At 37.7% G+C, this 26972-nt stretch overlaps 2 protein-coding genes across 4 annotated transcripts in view; one reads left to right on the top strand and one right to left on the bottom strand.

Annotated features, from left to right (window-relative positions):
• The window catches only part of pof1b (POF1B actin binding protein), a 35851-nt gene extending 24737 nt beyond the window's left edge, over positions 1-11114 (bottom strand). Inside the window, exons 1-2 of one of the 2 annotated variants that reach the window (XM_015001479.2) lie at positions 10331-11114; positions 4412-4498 (exon numbers count right to left, since the gene is read on the bottom strand). In XM_015001479.2, the coding sequence (XP_014856965.2) occupies positions 4412-4498; positions 10331-10861 (618 nt within the window). In that variant the 5' untranslated portion in view covers positions 10862-11114. The remainder of the gene's footprint in view (positions 1-4411; positions 4499-10330) is intronic. The other variant, XM_015001480.2, reaches the window with a different exon arrangement.
• A 4175-nt stretch (positions 11115-15289) lies between these two features.
• Positions 15290-26521, top strand: LOC106926509 (putative monooxygenase p33MONOX). 2 transcript variants are annotated; one of them, XM_015001477.2, is made up of 9 exons: positions 15290-15437; positions 17268-17391; positions 18373-18438; positions 19922-20097; positions 20175-20289; positions 20456-20583; positions 21761-21861; positions 21969-22156; positions 24317-26521. In XM_015001477.2, the coding sequence occupies exons 3-9, from the start codon at positions 18414-18416 to the stop codon at positions 24523-24525; spliced, it is 942 nt and encodes a 313-aa protein (XP_014856963.1). In that variant the 5' UTR covers positions 15290-15437; positions 17268-17391; positions 18373-18413; the 3' UTR covers positions 24526-26521. The 2 variants fall into 2 exon arrangements, with proteins under 2 accessions (XP_014856963.1, XP_014856964.1); XM_015001478.2 differs by having other exon boundaries at positions 24320-26521.
• The last annotated feature ends 451 nt before the right edge of the window (positions 26522-26972 follow it).

Below are 26972 nucleotides of genomic sequence, written 5' to 3' on the forward strand. Positions count from 1 at the left end.
CCTCCCTGACGTTAAACACCTCAGCTCTAACTGGGATCCACCAGAGCTGATCCTTTTTTACTCATTTCAAAGACAAACATGTGTTTCAGGCCTCCACACCTGCTAGTCGCTTTGTTTTTATTACAAACACATGTGGAGTGTCGAGAGATTTCCATATATTTCCACTTCTGGTAAAAATAGCATCACAACAGCAACACAGGCATAGAAAATGGTTTCAGATGTGCAATATTGTGAAAAGCTAAAAAAAAAAAAAAAAACAGAAAACAGAAAAAATGAAGTCCGGATTGACAACAAGTCCCCGTTTCTGTTGCTTAAGAAACCACCAAGAGGTGTGGCTGCTTCACTGCAACAAGTTTCTTTAAATTTTGTCACCACCCAAAACATTTTCCTATAACCAGGTTGACAGAATCTAGAGGACAAGTGCCTGAGGCCAGACAGCCAAAATCATTTTCTGAAGTATTAATTAACAAGGAAGAACAAACACCAGACAGGTAAGATGAAACCAAAAACCGTCGGAGAAACTGGAGATGATTAAAGGCATTGAATCATTGAGTTCAATTACAGGGCAAGAGTTTTACTGACCAGATTAGGGCCTAGTCCTCTATTCAGAAGCACAGCAGGGTTTCAGGCAACATACCTTTGTGAGTTGTCAGTCAACTGTGTATAAAAACTAAATTAGGGGTAGCTGTTAGAGACTTTTCATTTACTAAAATAAAGCTAAAATATTGTAATACCCTGGAAACTGGAGATTTCCAGACATCACAAGCTGACATTGTTGCCGTGTCCTTCATGGAGACAATATGCTAAATGCAGGCCAACTACCGGGCCAGGCGACTCATGTAGAAATATATGAACATTACACATCTAACAGTGCAGGACAAATATTAATATGGTAGCTCCAAAATCTTTATGAACAAATCAAACAAGTACTGTCTTTTAGATTGGGCTAATGTAGATTTTGCTTTCATTGCCAACAATAAATACATAGCTACACCAAGAAAAATAAGATAATCAAATCTAAAAAAAAATACATGGCTAACATGCAAAGCCATTTTTGTTTTATATCCATTTGGTGTTTTATTATAACTTCATAATTTTTTTGTTTTTATTATGTAAAGCATTTCAAGCTGCCTTGCTGCTGAAATGAGCTATGCAAATAAACTTGACTGATTGATATCTACAAAGATTCACATATCCATTTTCCACAAATTAATACATCTGCTTTCTTTTTATTAAAATATTGTGTTTGATTTGGTGTCAGGCAAGTTAAATGATTATTTTCTTTGGTAAGTAATTCTTTTTTTAGCCTCTGTTTCTGAATTTCCAGTCAAAATGCTGCTCTAGTAGGTGGCAGAAACTCTCACATTATTGACATCAGCAGTCTAAAGAAATGTATCATGAGCATGGCTGAAGATGTATCAGGCCATCAGTCAGTAACTTCTTCTGCTGAGGTTTACTGAAAACATTCAGGTCAGACTCAGAGGTGAAAAACAAAAAATGAAAAGGATTCCACTGTTATTGTAGCATAGAAAGCCATTTCAAGCATGTAGGAAGTAATCTGGTGCATCACTATTTCTAACAATCTGCTGATTGTATGCAAATAAGATAAGCAAAGATTTTAAAAATGTCCTTTTATGTCCATCATAAAATTATAGACGAGAAGCACAAATACAGTGGAAAATATCTCTTAATGCAGAGAAACTTAGTCTTTATGGGCATATTATCATAAATTTTACTGAAAGGTATATTTAAATAGTGATTCACCAATCAGGCAGCCAGTTATCAAAATGTTTAATTTTTTTCCCCTCAGGCATCTCAAACTTGTAACAGGAAGTTCAAGTAGTGCAGGACTTGTTTTTTGTTTTTTCCTGGGTAATACATCAAAACTAAAAATTCCCACCTTTTTTTGTCTATGAACGCACCAAAAAAGACATGGCCTTTTATGCATTTTTGTTTTGAGTTCAGTAAAAGAAAGTCAAACAAATGTTACAGATATATGTTTAAAAGCATAAATGGTTATATACATTTACTTCAAAAATGGGTAATAACATTTAAATATTGCCAAAAAAGCTTTCTGTAGAATGTAGTAAATGGACAGCCAACTTCTAGGTATAGTTCAGCAAGATTTTTTATTTTTTTGGGGGGGGGAGGAGGGTTACTGGTTTTTGAGCAAACTTTAGGATTTCCAGAAAGCTCTCAACAGCAGCCCAGTTTGGTGGTGGATGTGCTTCTGACCAAGCATTCCCTCCTTCTCAGCTAGACATCAGGTTAGAGGTCCAAAGTGACACAGCAGTGGTAATTACTCCTCCTCTGTTCATGTGAACGCAGCTTAGACTTTTGTCAGGCTGTGCCAAGTCAAATGGGACAGACACGCCATAAATCAAAGAGCCTCCCTGCTAAATACACGACGCTGCAGGTTCACATCAAAGGAATGTTCCCCACCTATTGCAAAGGCTTCTGGGACGTAGCCAGACACGCCCCAGTTCTAACACCCGTCCTTGCAACAGTAGGAGTTCCTGTGATTGTGAGCAAAGTGGGGCTAAGTGTGTGAATGTGGAGTAAGGAGGGCGAGGCTGCACACTCAGCTCTGAAGTCTCAAACAAAGAATACGCACGACTCTCCCACCTCAGAGTCATGTTCTGTATCTGCCAAATGCTTTCTTTGCAATTTTATGTCATGCAAAAGTTCACTTATGTTCCTTCAGACCCAGACGTCTGGCTCATAATCAATTCCAGTCTAATTCCTAAACAATTTATTTAACTATTATGTAGAACAGATTTGTTGTAGGGTGATTTCCTTTTCAAATAACCTTTTACAATTTAGAGGTTGGGCAGTGTTTTAATATCAGACTGGATTAGCTCTCCACCCCCTGAGATCATGTTGACTGATACAGTCACTGAGTAATTCCTGGGTAAATTTCAACCGTTAGCTGTTTGGTTTCATGGGAGTGGCAAGTAAATGTTTGTGTAATAATCTCTTCCCAACTTCATTAGAAACTTAATTTGTTTCTCATTATCACAGTTATATTTCTTCTCTGAGCTGCAGCGGTTCAGACACATAGTAGAAAAGGAGACTCTTTCAGTTTCTGTTTTCAATGACCCGATTGATTTTTATTTAAAAAGAAGCTACATTCTACTTGTTGCAACAAGCTGCTGGCTTGTTTATCTGCAGAAGTGCAGAACGCTCACCTGAGCTCTTAAACATGAAGCGTCTGTTGGTGCAGTTTCAACTCGTAGGAGAGCTGATGCTGGTGTAAGACTCTTCTCCGAGTTTAAATCAAGTGTGCGTTGAAATGATTCTCCAAATGTTTAGCATTTCTAACCAGGTTTTATGAAAACACTGAAGAAGAAAAAACTGCAATTTAAAGTTGGGATTAAAATTCAAAAGGCTTCTTGTTGACAGGAGCATCTGAATAAACTGGAAAAACCTTTGAAAATGTATTTATTTCAGTAACATAACACTGTAGTCATTTATTTCTATTTAGTCTTAATGATTCGTAATAGTTGTAATAAGGAATTTAATCAATCTCATGACAAATTGAAATAAGCTCTAATAATTTCCATTCTGGCGATTAATATTTTTAAACTGCAATTTTGTTTGAAGAAACAACTTAACCCATTTTATTTATTGACTCACTTGTGTGTAGTTTTTAATGTCCTTACTATGTTTGGTTGTTGTGTGTTATTTTGGATATTGAAGAAGACTTCCAGTTCCAATATAAAATGTTCTGTACAAAATGAAAGTTTATATGTCTTTGAGGAATTGAACTGGGATTATTATGCCATTATCAATATATTAGTCTCAAGATAGTGTCAGAACAAAAACAACATCATTTATCGCAATAATTTCTGGAACAATTTATTGCCCAGCAAAATTTGCTATTGTGACAGGCTTAGTCCAATCCTATTTCTCCCTAGCCCAGATAGGACTTCTGACACCTCTAGTTCTGTAGTGGATTAACACAAAGGATGGGACAGTTAGGGCTCAATATACATTTGTGAAAAGTGCTGCTTGTTGTGTTTTCCACACATTTTCCTTCCACTCAATTTTCCATCAACATGCTTGCATGATGGCCAAATTTTTTTAGCAATAATGTTTTGTGGTGTACCTTCCTATGGAGAAATGCCAAAACTTTCCCATTGTTTGTGTGCAATAGTAATAATTGTTATTGCACTTTTTTAATTTCTGTAAGCTGTAATTAACAACAAGAAGAAAATCAGGGCATACAGTCTGAAATTACAAACATGCAATGCTCCGTGCTCCTATTTTCCAAACCAGTGTTCATCCAGACATGAAAAATAATTCAATTCCATTTTTTTCCTTGACTGTGTATTCCCTTTTCACCAATCAGACTTTGCAGTATGGTTCATGGTGCATTGCTATGTGTATGTGTATCTGTCAGGCCGCTCACCTCTTGCTCCACCTCCTGCAGGCTTGCCTCGCTCTTGTTGGGACTGGACGGCTGGCTGAACACTGAATGGCTGCTTTGAGCGTCAGTCTGAAACAAACAACCAGAAAAAGAAGACAGAAGAGAATCAGACTCTGTCTTTTTGGACATCAGACCCAGAAATTAGGACTTTACTGGTTTCTAATGTAAAAAAAATAAAATAAAATAAAAAAACAAATATCCAAAGGCATCACTAAGCAAAACAGCTAGAATATTTACTTGTGACTCACACAAGTAAACCTTAATTGTACTATGTAATTAATTTTATTACATAGTAAAATTAATGGGCTATGACAAGTAGAAAGTAATTTTATTGTCATTCCTTGAGGTAAAGAAGGACATGTGCAAACAGAAGAGGTCAATATTAACATAAGTATGATTTGATCCCGTCTGCTGATGAGATTAAACCTGCAGCTTTTAAAAATCTCCATAAAGAAATGAGATGCTTGCGAGAAAAAGATGTTCTACATTTTCTCATGACTTGAAAAGAAACATACATTGTAATAATGCACAGACTTTGGTGTTTACAGTCAGTGAAGCAGGTGTTGACGCCTGTACTTATACCCTGATGTCACTCTGAAGGTATGAGGAAAACAAAAAGCCAACTGTAAGCCAGAATTACCTCCTGATATGACAAGATATGATATACCATTCCTATAGCCTTAAGTCCTCCTCCACTACAGTAGGGATGGACCGTAAGGCTAAAACACTTACCACCACATATGCGATTATATTAGTCGATATGAATAATTATTGATTAATTTTTTTGTTTTAAATATTTGAAATACTGCCAAACTGGTGGCGTGACCTTTCCTGTTTTATCCAGTTTTCACTCCACGCCATTTCTTTTTATTTTTCAGTGATTATGAGGCACTGTGGCCTTAAACTGCTGCTGCACAAAAAAGAGTGAGTTAGTTTATGCCGCCTTGCTAAAGCCTTTCCTCTGCCTATATCCCCCAGAATGCCATGTGGTTCTGGACCAAAGCGCAGTGAAATTATTGAATATTTTATAAGACACATATTGATATTGATCGCATGTCAATTGCAATATTTTGCAATTAATTTCTTGTCCAGCCATCACTGCTGGGTTTTTTTATGTTTAGGTTAGCTCACTATAATCCTCATCTACAATGACAGTGCTCTACAAATTATTCTATTCTAAATAATTATGTTATTATGTATGTTATAAATATTTTATATTATTTAGCTTGACTCGTTAAAAAGGGGAAATATAAACCAATTCTATTCTTTTTTTACACTGGAAATATGATGTCAGATTTGATTCTGATGCTGTGTGTGTCCTTAAACACTAAATTCAGACAGAACATTATGTAATATGTTTAAATCCACATGTCAAAGAGAAAGGAGCTGAACACACAGGAAGCAGAGTTAATCTATGTGTTACAAATATAAGCTGCAGCAGAGTCACAGAGGGTGTGGCACATATTACTCATTATTTTAAAAAAAAGCACCTCAAATACCTTGATAATAGTCTAGTGCGCTGAAAATCAAACATAAGCAAATCAGTAACTAAGGAAGTGTATAGAAGGCCAAATTATGCATAAAGGCAAAAGAGGAAGGCATGGAGAAGCTGATATGATTCAAATGTTTTACAGCCTGCAGCAGGAGAATCTGTAAACCTCTGTGAAATCACGAGCGGAGCAAGAACAAGTTAACCGGCAAGAACTTGGATTCAGGACCAGACTGATGCCATTAACAAGAAAACAAACAGAAACTCTCAGACAATTGGCAGAACCATCAATGAGAGTTTATATTAATAAAGTAACATTGTACTGTAGGGAGGGACCGACTGTTAATCAAAAGGTATTTCAGAACTCTGTTTCTGCTTCAGCAGTGTTCACCTTGCAAAAGGAGGGAACAGTTTCCATCGGGATAATTAAAAGGAAGGCGATCTCCTGGTTGTTTCTCAATAGAGGTGTCCTAACAAAAGTATTTTATATGACAAACCACCAGAAAGAAGCATATGATTGCAAACCAGAAGGAGGCTGGTGAATGTTTGATTGTTTACAAATAAAAATGTGAAAATTAAGGTGTCCAAATATATTCAACCCGCTTAAACTCCCAAACATAATCTTGTTTGAGCAACAAGATTGTTTGAGCAACCAATGCACTAAGAAGTCACCTAATTAGTCAATAGAGTCCACCTGGGTGTAATTTAATCTTTGTTTAAACCCAGCTGTTCTATGAAGGACTTAATGGTTTTGTAGAAATCATTAGTTAACAAACAGCATTATGAAGATCAATAAACACATCAGATAGGTCAAGGAGAGAATTTTCAAGTCTATCCGTTACAGGTTATCTGGGCTATCCCTAACCCTAGTGCACCATTCATAAACATTAGTTGATACACCAAGAAAATACTTAGCAAAAGCTTATACTAATGCATTAAATTCAACAATGTTGATGTACACAATGTGTCAATAACAAAACGTGGGACAGCACATCTCCCTTAACAGGGTCAAATTTGTTATTTCACACCTACCTAATATACCGAATTATTCCCCTACTTCAAAATAAGAGCATGAATATAAAAATCTTAACTACTTAAAGAATTCATATCAGTTCGTAACCAAAACTTCAAAACATGTCTAACATTATTTAACTGAAAGTTTACAAAATAGCCAATTACCAATTCCAAAGTTAGCAAAAAGGTTAAAGTGCTAAACAAAAAATGAGCACCTTATTAACGCAGTTGCAAAAGTTTACATACCGCTGCTACTGATTATTTGAAAAATAGAAAGAGTACAGAAAGGAAATCCAAGGCACGCAGATTAATTAAAGAAGCAGACAAGAGGTTCATGCTAACACTGGAGGTGCTGCAGAGATGATTAGATCAAGCTGAAGAATCTGTTGGCAGGACAACTGTTAGCTGGAAACTCCAAAAATCTGACCTTCATGGAAAAGTGGCAAGCAAAAACCTGTTCAAGGTTTGCTTAAAGCCATGTAGGGGGAACAGAAAACGTGGACAAATGTGTGCTGGTGAAATGTTGAATACTACAGAACCATTATGGGACATTCCTTGGGGAAAAACTTGAGACTTGGGTGGAAGTTCAACTTCCAGCAAGATACGCCCCTAAACATCCAACCAAAACTACAATGGAACTGCTTAGATTCAAACAAAGTCATGTCATGTTTTTAAATCTTAAAGAGGTGTAGTATGTCTTTTAACAATCCTTCATTTATGAGTTACAAAACCCGGAAGTTCAAACCTGGAAGGTTCACACTCTGCGGAAGTTTGTTTTATATGCAAATTAGCAAAAGATCTGCAGGTATGCGGACCTTTACGTCATCTGCTTTCTGTTCATCATATTCCTGACAGATACTCTAGGCTGTGAAAATTCAGAGCCCGGTGTGAGATTTGAGAACCTGGTGCCACATAGCACACATCCCCACAGCGCCACAGCCTGTCTGAGGCCTCAGCCCTGCACCGCATTTCTGTCTTCCTCTGACATCTGTGGCGGATCATGACTGGCAAACTAATAAACAGAGATGTCTGACAGCTCAGTGTGAGCCCAAACTGATTTATGAAAACAAAACAAGGTCAAGTTGGAGTTAGGTCTGACTTAAAGTTTCTGCAGCAGAACCAGCTCTTAATACGAGCCGTTTGCCAGTTATTTACCTGGCTGAGATGAACAGAAAAAACCAGTCCACCAGGAAGCCTTGCATGCTTTTGTCTCAATAACTAGGCCATAATGATTTACAAGTACAGTTTTGACTTGTTAAAATCTGAACAAAATACAGCAGAAAAGTGAACACAGTGAAGAATGACACATAATCACCTTAAACATCCAGGATCATAAGTCAAGAGTCAAACATTTTCAAGCTGCCAAAAATGACATTTTAAACAGTTTAACAAGAAGCCATTCGCTATTAGGAGTCTGAGAGTCAACTGAAATAATAGGAGAATCAAAAATAATGGTTTAGTTCATTATGCTGCTTTTGGTTTTCTTCAGAAATACAAACACTGCATCATAACATACCTTGATTATTGGGTCGAGAGTCAAGAAGCCATTAGATTTGACTGAACATGTTAACAAAATCAACCAAACAACAACGAATCTCTCTGAATTTCACACCTACAAACTCTGAAGTAACATGATCACTATTAGGTATACTTCAGAACTGTGGGTGCCACTGATTTAATGAGATACAAACAACTAGATGTGTAAACAAAGAGTATTTCTTGAGCTGTAACACATTTCATGATCTGCACCAATAGAGGCTTTTAAGGTTAGCTTTTCAGATAAACCCTCGACTTATGGGAGGGTTTCTGTTGATCTGTCTAACTTGGAATTTGAAGACAAAAGGAATTCATTACTATTCATACAAAGATTAAATAATAATTGGTTTTAGTGTTGAGACACCTTTCTGTTTACTTTGAGTCTGGAATGGTTGCTGACATATGCCAGATTAGATTGGGTGTTTGTTATTTTATTCCCTTCACTTTTTTGCACTTTCCTTGTTTTGTTCTACACTCAACTACCTTACTGTAAGTCACGGCTTCCTGGACATTAGTATCCATTTTTCAAACGTATGGTTTGTAATGTGGACCCTCCGATATTTCTGGATACATATTAGCAGACAGAGCTCGAGTGTATGGATTGGCCAGAGCCTCTGCGTCTCAATGACTTTTAGAATTGTTATTTTTGTTTATCAATTTGTCTTTTCTCCAATTCACAAACCCATTTTATACCCAGGATTTTGTCCCTTACTACCATATCATTGCCATGTTAACCACTTAGCCATTTATTTCTAGTTATTTAGGAATTTTTATAACTAAAGACACTTAACAGCATCTTTTCTGTAGATTTTACAACTCATTTACATTGCTCGTGGTTTGGTCACTCTTTTCAAACATGGTCATGACTCTTGATCAAGTTAAATCAAATCTGAGAAACCTCATATTTATTCGTTTTACTTTTTGAAGTTGCATAAGCACATTTCCTTGCAGAACAGTTCGATTTGATATTATGTCAACTATTACTCAAACCATCAGTTGTCAAAGTGGATACAAAACTGTCTATGCAAGTTTGGTTGCAGACGGCAAAAACCTACAAATGTATGAAACAACAACACTGACATTATTCATCTGCTTCAGTTAAACACCTCACAATCCTACAGGCATTACTATCACATGACCAAACAAATACCAACCATGTCCCGCCCCCTTTACAAAACACACAAACACAGGAGATAAAGATGGTAATAAACATTGGTTATGATTTTAAAAAAGCAAAATGTATCAACAGGAAGATGCTCAAAGGTCATAGTTGTCCGTATTTAGAAAGATCGACGAAAACAGAGATTGGATCCTCAACCAAGGGAAATATGTTGCAAAATGTTCAGAAAATAGTGTATATTAATTCTGTATTTGAGACTTTGGTATGTTTATGACATCTGTTATTAGTATACGTTTACTTACTATACATAGTTTTACTTATAGGGCCAATATCACATGTTTTAAAATGACCTACAGCAGCCGATACTGACGTTAATGCCGATATTTTTGTGCATCCCTAGCAGCAAACACGAGCAAGAGTTTTGATTTCCCACTTCTAAATTACAATGAAGGCAGTGTGATTTGAGGTTGCATGTGACGTAAATGTGCTCCACCTTTCTTAGTCAGTTCATCGAAATAAGTCAAAGTCCAAAGCAGTAAAATTTTGTTAAAGTTGCAATACATTTAAGTTTCTGAGCTCAAATATGTACCTTAAATCATAAACAAAAACTCCAACGTTTAATAATGTATGTTCCCTTTAAACTTTTGCTCGAACTAACAGGCCAAATGTTTTAAAGTTTTAAGAGCAACATTTTATTTTCTAGTGATTCTCTCTTTGGAGGTAGAGAGATGAAAGCACTCACCTCAGTAATAAAATTCTGTTGCTGTTGTTGCTGGTAGATAATTTCAGTCCCATGGCTGCTGCTGTTGTTCACACGGGGCAGAGTCTGCAGGTACATCGGCTGCACCATCGGCTGCACCATGGGCTGCACCACGGCCTGCTGCATCATGGGCTGCTGCATGAACACGTAGTTCTGCTGGGGCATGGCCTGCTGCACCGGAACCAGGTACCTCATTGTCCCGTAGGAGCCGTTCATCGCGGTCACCGGCAGCGTAGTCACATTAGAGACCGAAGACAACTGTATCGGTGAAACCGGAGACACTGGGGAGACCTGTGGGAGCGGAGACGCCGGTGACACCGACCTGGTCGAGAACACCTGCGTGGTCACCGGCTCAGATGTCATCGTTTTGTACGTTTGAATCTTCTGCGTCTTGTGGACAACCGGCTCGGAAGTCAGCGTTTTGTAAGTGTGAAACTTCTGGGTCGACTGGACAACCGGCTCGGATGTCATCGTTTTGTACGTTTGAAACTTCTGGGTCGTATGATGAGACATGTTGACTCAAAACGTTAGAGCAGGGCAGCTCAGACGGAAAGGAAAACAACCGAAGCTGCAGCAAAAAGAAAAAAAAAAAAAAAAAAAGTTTGGGAGAGTCCACGAAGTTAGGAAAAAAAAAACACGCAGGATTCTAAAGAGCTCCTCCGTGGGGTTCTCTGTCTGCAAACTGGTGATTCGCCACCGACTGATTTCCTCCTCAGCTGGGAAGACTGGGTAGGAAAGTCCAGTTGGAGGAGTGACTTGCTTGTGAAGGATAACCTGAAACATGAGGGAGGAGCTCTGCTGCTCTGAATGCAAATGTTAGGGAAGGCGGGAGGGCTCAGACACATTTTCACTGTGGAACCCAGCACACAACTTCAGGCATGTCGGCCTAATTATTGCCAACGCCCTGAAACACTATTTGTGAAGAGTACTCCATTTACTTTCGCATTACTAAAACAAAAAAAAAGTATGCTATTTTTTTTAGAGAGACAGCAACCTGCCACCGGAAGTGCCATTAGTAGGTGCGGTGTCACGATTTGCGCTCGGCCCTGCTGTTCCTTCAAGCCCATAGGTAAAATAACTAACTCACTTTAAAAGACATAAACAGAAGCTGCAAATTTCAGTGGAAAAACAAACATGCATAATGTGATTCAGCCGCCAGGTGGAGACAAACACCGGTTAATAAAAAATCCGACACAGTTCCATTGCTTTATCGAAATCCCAGTGGCTGTTCGTGCATGAATACCACCTTTTACACAGAAAGAAAATCTTTATTTCGAGACAAAGAAAAGTAGTTAATAATAATAATAATGTAATGTATAATAATATAATTGTATTATTATTATTATTATTATTATTATTATTATTATTATTATTATTATTATTATTATATTGCTATTAGCAGCAATATGATTGCTTACAGCAAGAATGTCCACTGCATGAAAAGCGTGATTTTCGACAGCTATTGACACCTAGTTCTGCCGTGCGCATGGAGATTGAGGGCTATCGGCAAGAGGTTTTTGTCAGAGTGGAAAATTGTAGAGCACTGCCAAGAATGGTCAAAAACGCTGTGTGTCCGTGTTCCCCTATCACCCCCTCTCGTTGGGCCTAGCAGAGGTTTTCGTATTTAAATGAAGTTGCTGAGAGCCATGCAAATAAATCAACTGTTGAGCATCGGCCTTTTGACTCTCATTCCTGTTGTAGCTAAACCATTTTACCTTCTGTGGTTTTATATAAGAGCTGAGCATGTCCAACGGTTCTGTATCCTTTTGTTTTATACTACAGTTTTCACGGTGTCGATGAAAAGAAAGGTCGAGATTAAACTGCACCCGTTTGAAACTCCCTGCGTCTGGCTGTTCAATCCGAGTGGCCGCTACATATAGTTTAATTAGAGACATGCTCGGACGTGTTCGGACTTATCCGCTCCCCTTTCCAAAGTGATCCTCTGTCACCTGGTCATCCAGGCAAAGTCGTAAAAACTTATATTTTCTCATGGTGACTGTTGAGACGCTTTACTAAGGCCGAGAAAGAGTCACATGCTGTTAGACAAAGGGCCCATAGTAAAGAGTTACATTTTTGATTCTGTTAGACACCAAGGTTCATTTCTCATGAGAAACAGAAACTTATCAGGCCACAGAGACATGGTGTGATTTCAGGGAGTGTCTTCAGTCCATATAATCAGCTACCCTCCTCTTTCTCCTCAGACGCTGCACAGACGTTTTAGAAACTCTTCTCGGATGTAATGGTAAAGCGTCTCCTTTCAGCGCTGAAAGTTAATAAAATAAGTAAAGTCTGAATGCTTTTCTTGGCTGATTTTATGCTCCGTGTGTCAATACAAATTATGATTCATCGATTGAGATTTTCATTCTCAACATGACTCACTAGTCTCAAACGTTAAGCGCTTCCAACACTTAGCATGCACACAGCAGATTGGACAACGAAACCAATCGAGTCTGTTAACATCAGCTCAGGTCCTGGGAGTAGATATAATTTTTAATACAGATTTTATCGTTAAAGGAACTTAAAACAAAGAGTCATCATCAATGTAAAATTCTAAATATATTGAAGGGGAAATGTTTATTGAAAAATTAACTACCAAGTCAAATTCTGTTTGTTAGCTTTTACTACCTTTTACTGGCCTTAATTTGAGCTAATTTAATTTACTACCTTTTACTACCGCGTGGAAGCCCTGTTACATGAGGCAAGAAGCTTCTGGTAGTAATTTAATAAATTGTTGAAGCTTGAATTTACATAGAATTTCTGTAAAGTTTTACCACAGATGTAACTTCAAAACAGGTCAGTTTTTGCCTTTTCCAACATTCATACCGATTAAGATTAAGTTTTTTATCAAAGACCTGTGTGTTCACCAGTTGGACTCTCACACCTAGCGTAGCATCACAGTAGTGTGATGACAAATGTGACGCAATATTGTCTTAAATTTTGTAGTTGAGACATTTTTCTGTCCTCCAGTCAATGAACTGTGTTGTGTGGCACTAGTAGCTCCACCTTAACCATATGGTATCATTGTTTTTTGGACCTACACTAAATGAGTTTATTCAAGGTTTATTCAGGACTTCAGTTCCAGATAAAAAAATCTAAATAATATGTAAATAAATGTATATATATTCAGAATAGCAAAGTGTTTCACAAATAGCCAGTCGGTACCAGTCGGCTGTATGGGCCACTTTTACATTGGGAACAGTCAAAATAGCCTACAAAACTGTACCAACCCATGATTCTCAGTGGAAATGAGGCATTAGAAGTCCTAACATGGTACCTGGAGCAGGGAGGATAGAAGTGAAGAATGAGGTCAGGAAGTGTAGGGCGAAGATGTATGAGAGTAATGAGGTGGAGGATAACAGATGAGGACTGTAGTGACACCCTATGGAGAAATAGATGGGTGGTATCAAAAAACGTAGCAAAATGAAAGGTGTTATGTTTTATGCAAGAGAGTCCAGAGCAGCTGCAGATGGTTTCTATAGACACAGAGAGGTAGTATAAATATTTTAATATAGTAAAAAATCCACTAATTGTGAAGAATTATGAGAAACTGAATTAAATTTGAATACATCACAAAATCCATCGTGTAACCTGTTTGCAGCAAGATGCTGCAGATCTTCTAAAAGTTTGTTGTTGAAAGCATCATCTCGTCTGCTGTCATCTGTTGGGGCAGCAACAGCAGAACCAGGGATCTAAAAAGGCTCAACAGCCTGATAAAGAAGTCTGGTTCTGTTCTGGTTCTGTTCTGGTTGTGTTCTGGGGACAATTGTGGAGCCTCTGGAGGTAATTATGCAAAAAAGGATTTTTCATAAAATCAAGAAAATTTTGGACAACCCTGACCATCCTTTCCATAAGAAAGGAAGGCAGAGGCTTCTTCAGATTCACTGTAATACAGACTGCTGCACAAGATCCTTCTTGGCAACTGCTATCATTATCTTCAATAACTCTTTGAAGAATCTAAAGTTTCCTCTGGGAAATTAAATGTTCTGTGAAGCAGGCTAGCTTCACAGAATAAATCGCCATGATAATTTATGTTTTACCGCCTTTGTGAAACCAAATTGAGACTAAATTAAGCCAGGAAATCCCAGCTTAATCCACCATTATGTGAAACAGCCCTCTGTTCCCTACTGGTATTTTTTGTTTGTTTTCAAAGGTCACGTCATTTATAATAGACGAGAATAGAATAGAATGTTGTTCTTCCTTTTTCACTGATTTGTTTTTATTTTTACTGTAATCCATTAAAGTTGTAAACCAACATCTGTCCAGATTGTTGTTTGTCATTGATCAATTGTTCCCCTATCAGCCCCCTCCCCTTGTGCCTACCAGAGGTTTTCGTATTTAAATGAAGTTGCTGAGAGCCATGCAAATGCAAATCAACTGTTGAGGACCAGCCTTTTGACTCTCATTCCTGTTGTAGCTAACCCTTTTTACCTTCTGTTCACCTGTTTACTAGACCCAGGACCTGGCCAAAAACCCCTCAGTGTTATTAATTGAGAAATAATGAGATTTAAGTATAAAACAGGCATTAATGCTGACATTTTTCTAATGTTACAAAGTCACACAAATGGAACAAATTTAGTGTGACATTCACCATCCAGCACTGAATACACTTAGCTCAACTTAGGAATATAACCTTAACTCTTAAGTGTGCATATCAAAGTACAATTTTCAGGGTAAATCTGATGATATATTGTCAACATTGCATGTCTGTCAAGCTCATCCAAGATTGTGTGGTGGAATGCAGACAGAGCCACCGCTGTACACATTTCCAAGAGAAGTGTTTCTGCCAATTAAATGATATATTTTTAATAATTTTCTAATAATTCATACCCTACATCTTTCATTATGGAGCAGATCTCAACCATAGACATGAACACACTATGTCGGCAAACAGCTAAAAGACACGCATTCGTTCTTTTCTCTCGCGATGTTCAGCGAGACCAACCAAACCTGCAGTGCATGTGGAAGCTTTTCCGTCTGCAAACACAATAATGGCTGCCGCCCAGCTGCTTTGTTGTAAGGCTAGCCTACAAGTCGAAACCGGCGTATTAACGGCGTCTGCGTCTTTGCTTTGATACATTTGTTACTTCAGGTGAGAGATAATTATGCAAAATGCGCTTATAATACCGTTTTCAGACATATTTACCTACTATCTGTTTGATGTACTTTGCTTTTCAGCGCAGCGCTTCGGAGGTTCCGCTATTCTCCGCGCAAAACAATAACGAAATTGCACGCAAAAACGACTTTTTGCAATGTAAATGGTCAGTTGTAGTCGGTCTTGTGCGGCGTTGGCAGTTAATGTTAATTTTTGAGTAGGTTAAAATATAATTTTCGAGTCTAGTTATACTGTCGATACCCAATAACAAGTGTCTTGAATCGGATTTTTCTTCGTAGAAGGGAACACTTTTTTTAAACGACGAATAACTCGCCTCGGCCACATTAGATAGAATAAAAAATTAAACGGAAATTTAACGACAGGTCTGAAGCAATAACATGATGATGCTTCTTCTTTTAGCTGTTTTTTGAATGCAGTCTGGTTATGGATTGTTGAAGCAGATGACCCTGTCAGGACCTTCGCGTTGGTTACTTTTTTTCCTTCTTTTTTTTTGGCAGATTTTAGCTCAGAAATATTTGCCTTAAGGCCCTCTTGAACCAAACATGTCTTTATTTTGAGGTGCACGTCTGCGCAATAAAGCCTGGCTGATCCTGTTTTATAACGGTTTATTAACGGCACCAGTTTCCCTTGCCTTGTCACGCTTTATTGGATATTCTGTCTTCTGCAATCTGTGTTGCTGTCTCATTGTTGGCTCCACGCAAGGTTATGCAAGAAATGTGTCACCGTTAACATACAAACAGTTCATGAAAGAATGGACCCACTTGAAACTAATTTGGCCCACATGAAGGCTAGTGATTGGTTTGTGAGGGGATTTTTAGATGCAGATGCTGGATCACTGCACAATTCAACCCTAAAATATTTGACTGAAGTTACAGTCACACCACACGTTCTTTACTCATAGAGGAAGCAGCAGCAGTACCTGCCAAGAACCCATCTATGAACATGCAAACTCCATCCAGAATGACCCCATGTCGAGATTCAAACACCTGACCTTCTTGCTCCAAGGCAGCAGCGTTTACAGTACCAACTGACCCAAGAAAAAAAATCAATATTTTTAGACAATAAAAAGTGGATTTTAATCGTAAGATAACTTAATAAAAAGTTAAATACCTTTTTATTCCTTGTGAAATTTTTTCTATAGTTAAAAATGGATAAAGAAAAAATACGAAAGGCATTAGAATGGGGGAGAGAGGCATCAATATAAACCACAGCAGAATGTAATAATTGATGAAAAGGAAATAATAAAAAAACTGCAGCAAAACCAAAGATAAGTTACTTACATTGTGTATTAGACTTAAAACAGATTTTTCTTACTGTTTTGTTCTCAACCTCTTTCTGGGAATGTTAGCATTTTATTTAGCAACATTTTTATCAAGTTTTTACATCAAGAAGACTGGAAGTCCAACTAACCGGCTGCATATAACTGCATTTCAAAGCAACAATTCATTTCCCTTGAACTCTAACAAGCTACCAAAAATCGAGGCAGTCTTTAGCAGTTGAATTTTTGTCGGGAAAAACCATTTTTGATCGAGTTTGTCGTCGTCAGTTTTCCATGTGAACTTAGTCTTTTGTCTGCCGAGGCTGAACTGGGAGACAGGAAACTCATTTCCACTTCCTCCATCTGCTTTCTCAATCTTTTCCCTACAGTAAATGATGGTGAGCACACAGAGCAGCGTGCTGCGTGTTACTGCCCATACTCTGGTTATCCACTTCGCTGTTGGCTCTAAGGGAGAAACACTGAGTGTTTGTCCTCTGCAGGATTTATGCAATGGAACGACTCACTTTTGTTCTCTGCTGTCTCTTCAGTTGCATCAGTGGCATTGCTGCTTTCCCACAATGCATTGCCAGAGGAGTTTGTGTTCATCCGACAGACCAGTATAACCATTACCTCCACTCCTTCTAGCCCAAGTCAGAGCAACAAAACTGGAAGGTAGGTGTCTTAAGCTAAACATAATATGTATCCTATGTGAAAAATATTGAAATACAAAAGTCCCATGTAAGGAATTTGTTTTTCCTAAAAGAATGAAAGTTGTGGTAAGGATGTGTAGGAAGTCTTAATATGCCGCAGCTTAAAAGTAAAATCCAGTTTTGAACCTTTATGCATTTTTTGCTACTCTTCATCTAGTGTTTACTGAAGGAATGCTGTGTTGTTGCATTTTAGGCAATAAAATGTTTATTTCCATATGTATTTGTAGCCTTAGATTGCACTAAGGTCAGAGCTCATTGTGTCTTTATTCTCCAGCCTTGTGAAGTTGTCAAATTTTGTCAGGTTTGGTTTGCTGTGTGACTCCCCACTTGAAAGGGATAGTTTCCACTGTGAAGTTTGAACTGGATTTCACTCAAAGAGCCCTTTAATTTGGTTGACTCATCTTTATTTTTGTATGATGGTCCACATAGCTGAAAAACCGGCTGTCTTTCACAGTTTGTAACAGTTTGTACAAACTTTTGCACAGTTCTGAATTTGTATGCTACCAGCACTGTTTGCTTCTGATGCTCTCAAACCGGAGTGACAGGTCAGTCACACCAAAAGTACCTGCACTCTGATTGCTAGGAGATTGAGTCCACCTGGTTCTCCTCACTAACAGGCAGAGAAGCTGCAGTTCACCAGAACATAAGTACTATAGGAGAATGCTGCTCTTGTGCCAGAAGGGGTTTCCACAGAGTCAACAAGACTTTGCACTTTTGAATAAATTTACTTAATTTAGCGGCTGTTTTTGTTTTCTGCAAAAATTTTCAGAGATGATTGTACTGCTGTAACAAGTCTAAGTATTAGATTTATTACATAAGTCTAATGCTTATGGTCTGTTTAGAAATACAGTGTGATTTCTAAACAGATATTGGTCTGATTTCAGTTTAGAAATCAGGCAGATTTAAGCCAACGCCTCTCTCTGTTTTCTTTTCTTCCTTCCAGGTTCTCCCTTGTCTCAACTTGTTTATTAATTAACTGCAGCTATGTCTGGTTCTGGTGACTTACCAGGTGAGTACTGATATGGATTAATGAAGGTCAGTTTTAAATTGATAAATCGGTATGTGCTCTGCCCATGCGCAGTATCTTTATTATTATTGTTTTTTTAAAGATACGTCATATGTAACAAAAGCCAAACAATAAAGGCTTATTTGATTCTTATTAGGTTAAGGGTTTTATTAAAGCAGAAATATTTAACTTGTATAAAATGTATATTAGTCACAAATGCAAGTTTAGTTTGATCTGAAACAAAATGTTTTAATTGACTTACTGAACATGATTACTCCTCCTTTCTGCAGAGATTTACCACAGGTCATTTTCTGCTCTGTTAATGTTTGTATCTGTTGGTTGTGGGAATATTCTGACCTAAATATCAACAAAACCAAAGTCCCTCAGTCGCTTACTTCGTTATCAGAAAAACCGCCTCAGACCGGAGCTTTAAAACTTGGCAACTGCTTCTGGACCTCATATGAACCTACAGCTGCAACCGCCTGCAACCTCATACCTAAACCAACTATTAACTTTATTCTGCTGTGACTGGACAATATTTATGTTCCTAACTGAATCATATTCCATGTCATCAGATAGTATTAATAATTTAACATGTAACTGAATATGTTGAAATTTTGTTTTTAAATTGTTTTGCGGTCAGGACACCCAATAAAACAAGCAAAACGAGTTATTTTAGGAAGGATAAGGTCCGTCTGTCTCAAGTTAAGCTATCAAATGGAATTAAGATAATTTCTATAATTAATTTTTCTTAAAATTTTGTTAAATCCAATTTATAAACTAAGTATTGCAGCGTTTTGTTTTGGTTTTTTTTGCTTTACTTTTAATACATTTTTTAACTTTAAATTTGTGTTTTAACATTTTATTTTCATAATTGATTTTTTAAAAATATTTATTTGTAAATAAACAAATTCATCGTCTAAAATTTCAAACTCTGAAAAATAATCCTTAGAATTTCCTTGTGAGTGACTTATTTCAGGTCCATGTTCACTAGATGAGATTTATCAACTCTTAATAGACAGAAGCTTAATAGATTTAATCTGTGTGCCTATATCAAGCTAATATTTCCCTAAGGAGCCATCAGTTGATCAATTTTCACATTTTTGTCATTTGAGCTCATCCAGATGAACTTCGGACACCATTTCTGTTTTTGATGGTTTTGCTTTTTAAAATCATCATCCGAACATTTTCTGAGTTAGAGACGATTTCCCTGCTTATTTCTAAGCTTAAAAAATGGAACAAAACGTCGTTGGATATTTTCCTATTTTTAGAGCCTTTATTCAGAAGTTTCAGTTTTTTTCTTTCAAGTGATTCAGTCCCTTTAAATATTTTGTTGAGACCGACTCCAAGCACAAAAAACATTAATGTTAACCTTAAGCTTTTGTCCACTTTGTTCTGAACCACTTTACTACGGTGAAATCTCTCCATTCTGGAGATGAAGTAACATCACAGTGAAAGAGGACAAAATATGAAATTATCTCTGCAGCCATCGAGGGTTCTGGGATGGGTGGGATGAAGCTCCCTGTTGGAATGACTCGACGGGCCCTCAGCTACGACGACAACCTGGAGGCCCCCATGTCCACGCCGCCCCACGACATCAGCATCAACAACCTGTGGAGGCGGCCTGTAATACCGGAGAGGAAGTTCTCCCAGCTGGCTGAGGTAAAACACGGTTTCCATTTCCACGCCTGATCGTTTCCCAACAGGTCCACTTTCAGTCTGACTGTTTGACCTTATAGGAGGATGAAGGCGGCGCTGTCAAACAGGCTGCCGGGCAGGATGGTGCCCTCTTCAAGGCTCCAGCTGTAGTGAAAACTAAGGCTTCGTCCATCATCATGAATTCTCTCATCACCAGTAAGTTAGAGTTCCTATAATCTATGTAACGACCCTTTATTAGGGTGGAAAGTTATCCATGCTATCTGAATATTTTCTAAATCGGATTATTTGATCAAGACATGAAAATAGATTTTGCTATCAAGCAGCTTTCCACTAGAGTGACTGTATTGTCGTCTGCCCTCAGAACACACTCAGGAAAGCATGTACAAGTTTGAGCAGACGGCGGGCCTCACCGACACCAGTTACACTCCACACAAAGGCCTGACAGCAGAGGAGACGAGACACCACCACCGCGTCCCCGAGTCCCTCCAGGTCAGATCAGCACGTCAGTAATAAAACATGAGGAGACAATAGTGTGCTTTATATGCTTGGTTTAAAGGCCAGCTGACCAATAAGAGCCACAGATCACATGAACAGGGTGACCGCACACCCTTAAAAAAAGTCTTAAATTCATGCATTCAAATTTAAGCCCTTAAAATGTCTTAAATGTATTCAAAAACATGTAAGATGGCCTTATATACGTCTATCACAGGTCTTAAATTTCGTCTTGGCAGAGGTATTAATCTCGTATTTTCTACATAGTTTATTTTTTGTGCAGGACTTTTCTGTCAGGCAAACATTTAAGTCATGGGCAGATATCACGTTCTGACTCGAGGCGGTGGAGTATTTAGTGGAAATGGAAGAAGCATTTTTGTATGTGAAGAGATTCTGTAAGACTATAGGATTAAGTGATATACAATATAACTCCTCATCGTTTTGTGTCCTGATCTGTAGAAACATCCTCCTCCATTTTCCTTCCTTTTTTCCCTATTAGAGTTCACTTATCCAAATTTGATGAAGTATTTTATCTTTAGCGAAGCTAAAAAATGCAACTCCAGCAATAATTTCTGCCTGGTTTGAACTATTATTATTTGTATTCATCCGCTTGCTGTTGAAATTCTCCTTGTGGAGTGGAAGGCAAATAATGCATAGTTTTCAAATATTATAAAATAAGTCTCGGTGCACATTTGTGTTCAGACCCCTGGTTGTTATTGGGGGGCTGCAAAAGACTGGAGTGGAGATCAGCTTCACGTAGGATGGTCAGCCTAAACATACATCCAGAAATACTATGGGGGGGGGATAGCTTGAAAGTTCAAACCTATAACAAATTTAGAAGCTGCAAAATTGCTTCTCCTGATTTTAATATATTTTGCAAACAGGAATCAGCAAAATATCAATGTACAAAGTATGGACTCGGGCTGCTGAAAACAAAAGCAGACACACTTCTCAGAATGTTAAATGAAAAAAAAAAAAATCAAAAATCATCTTTCCTTGTCCTTCCATATCTTTTTGAGTTGCTCTGTCACATAAAATCCCAATAAAGATTCAGTAACGTTTGTTATGTAATGTCCCAAAATGTGGAAAAGTCCAAAGGCTATGAATGCTTTGGCAAAGATCTGTATCAGATGTAGCAATGCTAGATAACTGATACCTCTGTGATGTTGTGTAGAAGCTGCAGATCCAAAGCCTGGAGGCCAGAGAGGAGAAATCCTCCTCTGCCCAGTCGACTCCATCGAACACTCCGCACAGCTCCCCGAAGCAGCAGCGCAGGTACACATACAGCGTTCAGCTTCCTGTGGTCTGAGCCCCGCTTCAGTGCATCGGCCTGACCTGGATAAGGGGCTGAAAGCTGACATGCTGTTTGTGTTGGTTTGCAGAGGCTGGTTCGGGAGTACGGGGTCAGAGGTCAGCATCAGCTCCTCTAACAGCAGTGTGGACATGGGAGGAGGAGGAGCGGCTGGAGATCCAGGCGTAAGTGGAGCGGTCGAGCGGTGGGGCGTGTTTGGGCCTCGACTTCCTGTCCAGAGTTCAGCCTCTGACGTGGGATCAGACGGTTCTGCTGCAGGTAACGGCAAAGGCCTGCAAATGCTTAAATACAAACAGAAACAAGTTCTAGCAACACAAACTCACTTTATCCATGACTGAGCTGTTCACGCATCCTTAGTAAGTCCTACATCTGTGTATCTAAAACTAAGGCCATAAAATGTCACAAATTCAGTAGAAAATATCGTGACCTCTTAAAATAATGGTCTTATTTTTTGCCAAAAGTGATTTTTTTTTTTTGTTTGTTTTGCTTTAAACGTCTTTTGGTAAGAAAGAGGTGGTGATGTTTTTTTTTTGTTGTTTTTTTTTTCCTCCCAAAATTGACCATTATATTAAGAAGGTGATACGCATGTTGGCCTTGATTGCTTTAATCACAGGTCTTAAATTTTGTGGTGGCAGGACTCTGTCGTACGTTCTACATAATTTATTTTCCTTGCAGGACTTTGCTATCGAGAAAACATTTAGTCTTGCCCTGACATCTACATTGCTTTCTGAGGCTCCCACTAACTAGCTGCTAGCATGCATGTGCTATCTAGAAAACTAGTGTAAATTTATCACTAGTTTGCTGAAGGATGTTTGTCTTAGCCTCTGGCTCATTTCTGTTGCCTATCCATATGTCCATTCAGTGCAAAATAATTAAGCATTACTACTATGTAAAATATTTAGTTTTCTTTTGTACATTTGTGTCATGATACAGATCTTAAATTGTATTCATAATGGTCTTAAAAAGATCTTAAACCTACAGAAACTGTTTATTTATTATTAGATTGAGCTTCTGCTCCAGATTCACAGCCACATTCTGGGTTAAAGGATGAAAGCAGGACCTTCAGACTAGCAGTAAACACTGATCAACATTCACTTTGTCAGTCATTGGCCCCTGCAAAGAGTGACGCAGAATTTCCCTCTACATAAACACATGAACACCATACAGCAGACGCTGCTGAGAAGCTGCTGTTGGATGTTAACATCTGGAATGGTTGAACTGGAGACCTAAAATCTCTCCTCCAGGATGACTCTAGGTAGGTCATCAAGGAATCAGGGAATGATCTCTTCTGGATGTGTTTGGAAATATTTGAGATTTGTTTATCTTCCTGAGAGATTTTAAATTTAAGTTCAGAATATATATTTTTTTAATTAGCTATAGACATCTTAAAACAAGAATTGCTACAAAAGTGCAAAGCAAATAAAAATGCACTATTTCCAAAGTAAACACGGAAATGTATAATTTCAGCAGTGAGATATAACGTAGCTCAAAAATGCATTTAAATAGAGTGAGTCAATCTTTAACTGTTCCTCTTTGTACAATCTTCAGATTGTACTGGGTCCTCTCCTGTGCTAACCTCTGAGGTCTTCTATAGGATGTAGATCTATAGACTGAGATGGTATTGGATGAACTCTGACTGTGTCTGATGAGCCATTTGTCTTGATTTGGCCACACGCTGGGTCATTATGCTGCTGAAAGCCATAATTTTGATGGCTACAGTCTTTGTTCTCCTTGACCTGAATATTGTGTTTGATAACATTGACCATGTAGTTCTGATCTGTGTGCAGTGATAGCCGCCACAACCCTTCCATGTTCTGAATCTTACCTAACCAGTTGGAGTGTTTCCAGTCTAACTAGTTGATTTCTCCTCAGCTGCAGCTCAGATTTCTTTTGGAGTCCTCCAAGGCTCCGTCTTTGGTCCAATGCTGTTTTTTTTGTTTTTTTTATTATTATATTTATTGCCACTGGGAATGATTTTTTTTTAATTCAATTTAATTAAAAACTACTTTAAGACCTACATGAATTGTTTAAGGAATTTTTCGCTTTCTTCTGTGCAGATAAGTTCCAGATAGTCTGTAGAGCTGTGTGGTTTTGAGGCAGTAGCCAGTTCTTTGTAATCAGTTTGACATGTCTGCCTTTCTTAAAGGGCAGGTTCTCTTGTCTTTCCCATCTTGAAGAGTGGTTAAAATAAGCAAGCCTCTGCGTCGTATTTAGGCCGGAAAGAAACAGAACACCATTGATGACAAAGTAGAAGTTGCTTGAAATTTGTATTCAAACAATCTAGAAAATATGCTTCAGTAAATTTTTTTTAGTGATTATTGATGATTTTTCTCAAAACTGTTTTTTTTTTCTTTATTAAATGTAGTTCATTTCAAAGTAGAGTTTTTGCATATGCTGACTGCTGCGGTTTTCTCCCAGCAGGCTTTGCCATCCAGGCGTACCGTGGAGCCCAGAAGCCGACCCCCATGGAGGTGATGAAGTCGCAGGCCACGCGGCTGGCTGACAACCCCCAGAGGGTGTCCCCGCCCAAAATGGAGATCCCCACGGTGGAGGGCCGGCGGCAGGGAGCGCGGCCACACAAGCTCAAACACCGAGACATGAACATCCTGACGCCGTCTGGCTTCTGAGACGATCGCCGTCAATACGACCAAGGTCCCACGACATGACAAAACCACCCTAGAGTCCCTCATTTTACTGTTCACATTCCCTTATTGTTCAGGTTCAACAGAAACATGAGTCTTACCGTTTCCAAAGAAATTCTTTTTGTGCTTGCTGCTCATTTGATGTTTATATTTTCTATATATCATTAATAAAATAAACTCCAGTCAGAGTGAAAGCATTTTAAACCCCCCTGGGTTTTATTTATTTATTCAGGAGGAATTCAAAATTTATTGAAATCCATTGAGTTTGTAACTTCATGTGAGAACTGTGACCATCTATCAACTGTAATGTCAAACAAGTGGCTAGCTGAACTCCAGCTGAAGGATTTTCAGAACCAGAGCTCTAAAGTTCAGACGTTCGGCAGCTCAGACTGGGTTCATGCTAGAACATATAGCTTCAGTTTGCTACTCTGTAAAAATAATGTTAAATATTTTCTTCTCATGTTTTTGGTTTATGTCACCTTGTTTATTATGTTGATCATTTTTAACCAGCTTTTTTTGTTTGTTTTACAAAAAAAATTGCATGAAAAACATCGTTTCACCTTAGGATTAATTCATAGGCGTTTACCCTCGTTTCATCCCTTCCTGCTTCACACTCATGTACATTACTCATTTTTGGTTGTTTATAGTTTTAGTCAAGTATTTTCATGAATAATGCAGATAAATGTGCATAAAAAGTCAAATCACATGTAAAATGTAATCTAATTCCGCTTTATTTCGTCTTATTTCCATTAATCCTTATGAAATATGACATTAACGCTCCGATCAAACCAAAATAACTCAGAGAAACTTTTTATGTTGGATGTTATTTGAGTCACATTTCCTGAGCATTAGAGCCGTTGCAGATAAAAGATGAAATGAAAGACATAATGTGGCCAAACTCAGAAATTCTTATATTATCTTCACATATTTATGAGAAAACAATTAGATATTCTCCAATGTTGAATGTAGAATGCTAACACAGGAAAAAAATTAAGTAATTCTACACGATTAAGGCATAAATTGTGATAATTAAGCTGATGTATTTGCTGACTTTATGTAATCAGACATATGCTACAGAAAATGCAACAATTGTACATTTTTCCTGTATGTGAACATCTCCAGTGTTCAGACTCAATGCAGCTTCCCTCATACTGTAGAGTTTGTAGTTTTCTGAGCTCAAACTTGGAAAGAAATTTGAAATTTTCACAAATCGAACTCACTTTTCTCCATTATTTTTACTGACGACTGCATTTGAAGGATTTTGTTTTTTACATTTTTGGACTTTAAAAACTGCTGTGTGTATTTTCTGCATCTCACAGAAACCTTGTCACTTGTTTTTATAATATATATATATATATATATATATATATATATATATACACATACATTTAAACACTTCATATATTTTCTCCCTAAATAACAAAATATGGCCTTACTGCCAAGTTATCTTAATTTAGGTAAGTTATTTGCTGTGCTGCCTGGTTTGCAGATGATGGCTAACATAATATATAAAAGTTTCTGTAAGATTACACGTGCAAAGCATCTTCATTAAGCACTTTTGACCATAAAGTGAACCTTTCTTTCTTATTATTACTATTTTCTGGTAATAAAATAAAAAAATCCTGAAAGTTTACCACTTGTAACTACTGTGGTGATATTCAGATGCTGTCATTCTGTGTGGTCACTAACTGTTGATATTTGATGTACTTTCCATTTGTTAAAGATGAGTCCATAGTACTTGTGTTTACAGGTGCTCAGTGGTCAGTGTGATACTCTCCCCCTTTAATCAGACTGAAGCATCAGTTTAATGTTCTGTCTGTAGGCGTGACTCAGTCCTGATAGAAAGTTTCTGTCAGTTCAGTGATTTTTATTTTATATTTCTTTTCAATTTTTTTTTTCTTTTTTACCGTCTGTACAGTTTAGTTCACGTTGCCGGCACAGTTTGACAATAAATATTTCATCCTCTGGGGAAAATGAAAAAGTCTCAGCTTCATTGTTTTTGGTTTTAAAAAAATTTATTTTAACAAATTTCATTGGCACTTCATGACAAAGATAATTTCCATGTTGATCACAATAGATCTCATCCTCCTGTGAAGAGACCTGCTTTCAGTTTTCATTTAATTCATGTCAGATTAACTGGCAATAAATAATAAAAGAAAGTGGATTAAAATAGGTTTTATTAGAAAAGTGTTTTCATGCAGAAACATTGGTTTCAGGTTTCAGATGATGATAATGTGCAGACATAAATATTGAGTCCAGGCGGATGTAATTTGAAATGTGCAGGTTTTTCACGTGTCTCAAGAAATCAGAATGTCGACATTTATGTGATTTAACCAGGTTTTATTTTTTTAATGTAGTATAAAAAAATTCTAATGAGCCCAATTTGGGTTTTCATTGGCCACAATCATCAAAAGTAACCTGTGAGTAATGAA

Source organism: Poecilia mexicana, unplaced genomic scaffold, assembly GCF_051168715.1.
Source record: "Poecilia mexicana isolate PSO_F unplaced genomic scaffold, ASM5116871v1 scaffold_14, whole genome shotgun sequence".
Taxonomy (NCBI): Eukaryota; Metazoa; Chordata; class Actinopteri; order Cyprinodontiformes; family Poeciliidae; genus Poecilia; species Poecilia mexicana.